The 5,000-nt window shown below is 46.9% G+C and overlaps 1 protein-coding gene across 1 annotated transcript in view; it reads right to left on the bottom strand.

Moving 5' to 3' along the window:
* The window catches only part of LOC138862518 (tetra-peptide repeat homeobox protein 1-like), a 28,489-nt gene that overhangs the window by 754 nt on the left and 22,735 nt on the right, over positions 1-5,000 (bottom strand). Inside the window, exons 2-3 of the mRNA XM_070124916.1 lie at positions 2,223-2,347; positions 1-458 (exon numbers count right to left, since the gene is read on the bottom strand). The exon at positions 1-458 is cut by the window's left edge and continues 754 nt beyond it. Of these exons, the coding sequence (XP_069981017.1) occupies positions 1-458; positions 2,223-2,347 (583 nt within the window). The remainder of the gene's footprint in view (positions 459-2,222; positions 2,348-5,000) is intronic.

Genomic DNA, 5,000 nt, shown 5'->3' with positions numbered 1-5,000 from the left:
CCCCTGGGGGAGGACCCCGAGAGGCCCCCGAGAGGACCCCGAGAGGACCCTGGGGGAGGACCCCGCGAGGCCCCTGGGGGAGGACCCCGAGAGGCCCCTGGGGGAGGACCCCGAGAGGCCCCTGGGGGAGGACCCCGAGAGGACCCCGCGAGGACCCCGAGAGGACCCCGGGGGAGGACCCCGAGAGGACCCCGAGAGGACCCCGCGAGGCCCCCGGGGGAGGACCCCGAGAGGCCCCCGAGAGGACCCCAAGAGGCCCCCGGGGGAGGACCCCGAGAGGCCCCCGAGAGGACCCCGCGAGGCCCCCGGGGGAGGACCCGCGTCGTGCCCTCCCCTGGCGACGTTTCATTAGCGGCGACGTCGTTCTTTACGGCAGAGATTACGCCGTAATTCCCGGAGCTCTTGGCTGAGTTATCGCTCGCTTCTTGTCCGTCGGAACCTGAATTATCGTATAATTCCTGTCAGCCGCGCCTCCCGGGGAGATCTTTAAACTCGCTGTCCGTCGCGTTGTGTGTATTTTAATGGCGGCCATGCTGTTATTTGCTCTCCCGAGGGCGGCCTCATGGGCGCCCACGCCGTCCCCGCGATTAAAACCATAGCCCGGACCTGATTATAGATAAGAGCGCCAGCAATTGGCAGTGTGGGTGATAGATGCGTTCTGGTGACGGCCCTCTCGCTCTCGCTCTCTCTCTCTCTCTCTCTCTCTCTCTCTCTCTCTCTCTCGCTCTCTCTCTCTCTCTCTCTCTCGCTCTCTCTCTCTCTCTCTCTCTCTCTCTCTCTCTCTCTCTCTCTCTCTCTCTCTCTCTCTCTCTCTTTCTCTCTTTCTCTCTCTCTCTCTCTCTCTCTCTCTCTCTCTCTCTCTCTCTCTCTCTCTCTGTCTCTCTCTCTCTCTCTCTCTCTCCCTCCCTCTCTCTCTCTGTCTCTCCCTCTCTTGATTTCTCTATCTCTATCTATCTATCTATCTATCTATCTATCTATCTATCTATCTATCTATCTATCTATCTATCTATCTATCTATCTATCTATCTATCTATCTATCTATCTGTTTATCTTTCGATCGATTTCTCTCTCTTCATCTTCCTCTTTTGCTTACTCGTTCGATCTATCTATCTATCTAACCATCTTTTTCTCTACCTATCAAACTATTCATCTATATACTTCTGTGCTTCGATCTATCTGTCTTTCTCACTCGAGGACCAGGTCAGAGGGAGAGGAAGGGGGCGAGGAGAACATGAGAAAAGTCAAATAGGAGAAGGAGAGAGAATTGGATACAGCCAAATGAACAACAGGAAGAAGAGAAGAAGAAGAATGGGGAAGCGAAGGAAAGGAAGTGGGGGAAAAAAAGAAAGAAGAGAGGAAACGAGAAAGAGGTGGTAACGGCTACCCAGGGCGAGGACGCTGCCCACAGACGGGGGTGGTGGCGTGGGTGCACGAACTACCGGGAGGAGGCGCTGAAGACCTTGTAGCTGGAGGGCGGGGCGGGGAGGAGGGGGAGCAAGGGGGGGGGGATCTACCTGTAGGAAGCACCTGGTGATTAGCTCCTCGCTCCAGAAGAACCCGCTACCCACGGTCTGCAAAGTCTGTCATGGGAGAGGAAATATGATTGAGTGTGTGAGGCGGGGAAGGAGAGATTCACGTGGAGGGGGGAGGAGGAGAGGAGGAGAAGGGAAGGAGGGAGGGAAAGAGGAAGGAAGATTGATGGAAAAGGGGAGAGATAGGGAAGGGAAGGGGGTAATGAGAGAGGAATCGAGAGCTAAGGAATGCAAGAGGAAAGGAGGAGATCCAGAGAGAGGAAGAGGAGAAGAGAGTGGAACAGCAAATAAAGAAAGAAAGAGGCAGAGAATATGAGAAAAAATTACACGAAAAAGACAGGGAAAAGGGAGAGAGAGAGGGGGGAGAGGGGCACAGAAGAGGAGAGAGAGGAAGGATAATCGTGGAGGCTTCTGTCCCTGGATAAATCTGAGAAATATCTAGATAACTGATGATAATAGTCTTGTTTACAGTGACATTTTTATGAGAAGAATGACATGATGATGATGGTGATTCTCGGAGGTGGTCTGAGGTATGGTGAAGGTTCTGTTACAAAATAATATCATTAATGGTGATTTTGGTCGTACGCACAGTGATATTTATGGTGAGGGTTCTCGAAATAACTTAATGATTAATGATATAATCTTCGAGCAATTTGTGATGGTTGTCTTGGGGTAAAACCATCACGTTGCCTTAGAATAAATAGACTTTAACTGATTCTTTGTGGTAGGCTGAGATATGGTGAGGATTCTTAAAACAACTTGATAAAATGTGATATTGAGAGTCTGAAGAAGGTGATGACCAAATTCATGGTAAACTGAAATGTTTTATTGATTTTTATTTATGATCCTTATGTTGCTAAGCTCTCTCTCTCGCTCGCTCTATCTATCTGTCTGTCGATCTTATTTTTCTCTCTCTTTCTACCTATCTATCTATCTGTCTGTCTTTCAATCTATCTGTCTGTTTGCCTACCGTATTCTCTCTCTCTCTCTCTCTATCTATCTATCTATCTATCTATCTGTCTGTCTATCTGTTCGCCAACCGTACTCTCTCTGTCTCTATCTCTGTCTCTCTCTATATCTATCTATCTATCTCTTTCCCTCCCTTCCTCTCTCTGTCTTTCCTTCTCTCTCTCTCTTTCTCTCTCTCTCTCTCTCTCTCTCTCTCTCTCTCTCTCTCTCTCTCTCTCTCTCTCTCTCTCTCTCTCTCTCTCTCTCTCTCTCTCTCTCTCTCTCTCTGTTCATTGCCGTTAATTTTTTACTGCCATTGTGGGTGCTAATCATCCTTCTCTCCCCGTTGTTTTGATCCTGCATGCAATTGCTTCGCACATCGCTGCAATCATCAGGGCGCTCATTTCGGCGTGCGTGTGTGTCTGTTTGTGGGAGTGGTGTGGGTGGGGGAGGATAGAGGGGGGGGGGGTTAGGCCGTAACTCTTTCATCTTTTTTTTTGGGGGGGGGGGGCATTTTTTATTACTATCTCTCTTGTTTATCATTGCTGGCTTCTTGTTTATTTTCTTTTTCATTTCTTGAAATTGCATTGTTCCTGTTCTTCATTAACAAAAATGCTTACGAGAGTGGGGGATGGGAGAGAGAGAGAGAGAGAGAAAGAGAGAGAGAGAAGAGAGAGAGAGAGAGAGAGAGAGAGAGAGAGAGAGAGAGAGAGAGAGAGAGAGAGAGAGAGAGAGAGAGAGAGAGAGAGAGAGAGAGAGAGAGGAAAGAGAGAGAGAGAGAGAGAGAGAGAGAGAGAGAGAGAGAGAGAGAGAGAGAGAAAGAGAGAGAGAGAGAGAAAGAGATGAGAGAGAGAGAGAGAGAGAGAGAGAGAGAGAGAGAGAGAGAGAGAGAGAGAGGGAGAGAGAGAGAGAGAGAGGAGAGAGAGAGAGAGAGAGAGATGGGGAGGGAAAGTGAGAGAGAGAGTGAGAGGGGGGGGGATAGAGACATAGACAGATAAACAGTCAGAGACAGAACCAGAAGAAAAGAGAAGGAGAATAAGAATGAGAAAACAAGAAAGTAAGAAAGATAATGAGAGAGCGAGAAGATTAAGAAAGTCCACCACTATCATCACACCCTCTAACCCCATAAGACAAGCCATTATAACCTTTATTGACAGCCCCCTTCGCTCAGACCTTTTCGACCTCCTTCGTGACCCTTCGCCCCCCCCCTCCCCCCCCCTCCCCTTCCCCTCTACCCCCCCCCCCCCCACCAGCTCTTTGACCCCTCGTTTCCCGTACGTGGAAGTCCCTCGGCCGAAGGAATGCTGGAGGCGAGGGAATCCGATTCTTGTTCCTCCTCTGTCTCCTCTTCTGCTCTCTGCCTCCCCTCATCCTCTTCCCTCTCTATACGATTCCTCTTATCTGCTCCCCCAACGTCCCTCATTCTTCTCCCCCCCCCCCCCGTTATCTCCAAAATAAATAGATAATCAAGATCAATAATAATCAAAAGATAAAGGAAGATATCGTTGAGTCCAATGATTGGAAATGATTTTCAACAGAAACGAGGTGATAAGAGCATAAGGGGGGGGGGTGAGTTTACGGGGTTGGGGGGGAGAGGCGAGGGGGGCGAGTTTAAAGGGGGTGTGGGAGGCGAGGGGGGCATAGCAGTGGTTCTGAACTTCTTTGCCATCTCGATCCCTCTAGCTGGCCCCTCATACCCCCCCTCCTCCCTCCTCCCCAACTACCTAGACGTCACAGCTCTACCGAAAGTATCAAAAGATCACTTATGGATATTAATAAAAAGTTGAATGAATGTGTGCACTCCAAGTCTGCATAAGCAACACCCATTTAGAGACTTGAAGACAAAATTCCACAAGATGCCTCTGGTTCGCATCCCCAGATTGCAGTTTCCTTATCTTCCACTTTTTATATATTTATCTATTCATCCTTAGCTGCGTTATCATTATTTAATTCTTCGTCATTTTCTCATTCCCCGGATTGCAAACTCCTTATTTTCCACATTTTATTTATTCATTTATTTAGCTGTTATGATTATTTCGTTTTCCTCTTCGTCCTTTTCTTATGCCCCAGATTGCAAACTACTTATCTGCAACATTTATTTATTTATTTGCTTATTTATTCAATTTAGCTGCGTTATTATTATCTAATTTTCCTTTTCATTCTTTTCTTATGCTTATCTTACACATTTTGTTATTTCTATTATTATTATATAATTTTTAGCTCCGTTATTATTATTTCATTTTCCTCTTCGTCCCTTTCTCATTCTCCAGATTGCAAACTACTTATCTCAACACATTTTTTTCATTATTATTATTTTAGTTACATTTTTATCATTATTTCATTTTCCTCTTCGTCCCTTTCTCATTCTCCAGATTGCAAACTACTTATCTCAACACATTTTTTTCATTATTATTATTTTAGCTACATTTTTATCATTTCATTTTCCTATCCGTCTTTTTCTTATTCATCTGTTTTTGTTTTCTCCTCAAAGTGTCATTTATCCTAATCTCCTTTCATCAC

The sequence above is a fragment of the Penaeus vannamei genome, chromosome 9 (assembly GCF_042767895.1).
Source record: "Penaeus vannamei isolate JL-2024 chromosome 9, ASM4276789v1, whole genome shotgun sequence".
Lineage (NCBI taxonomy): Eukaryota > Metazoa > Arthropoda > Malacostraca > Decapoda > Penaeidae > Penaeus > Penaeus vannamei.
The sequence above is the reverse complement of the archived record's forward strand: the minus strand, read 5'-3'. Positions and strand labels throughout refer to the sequence as shown.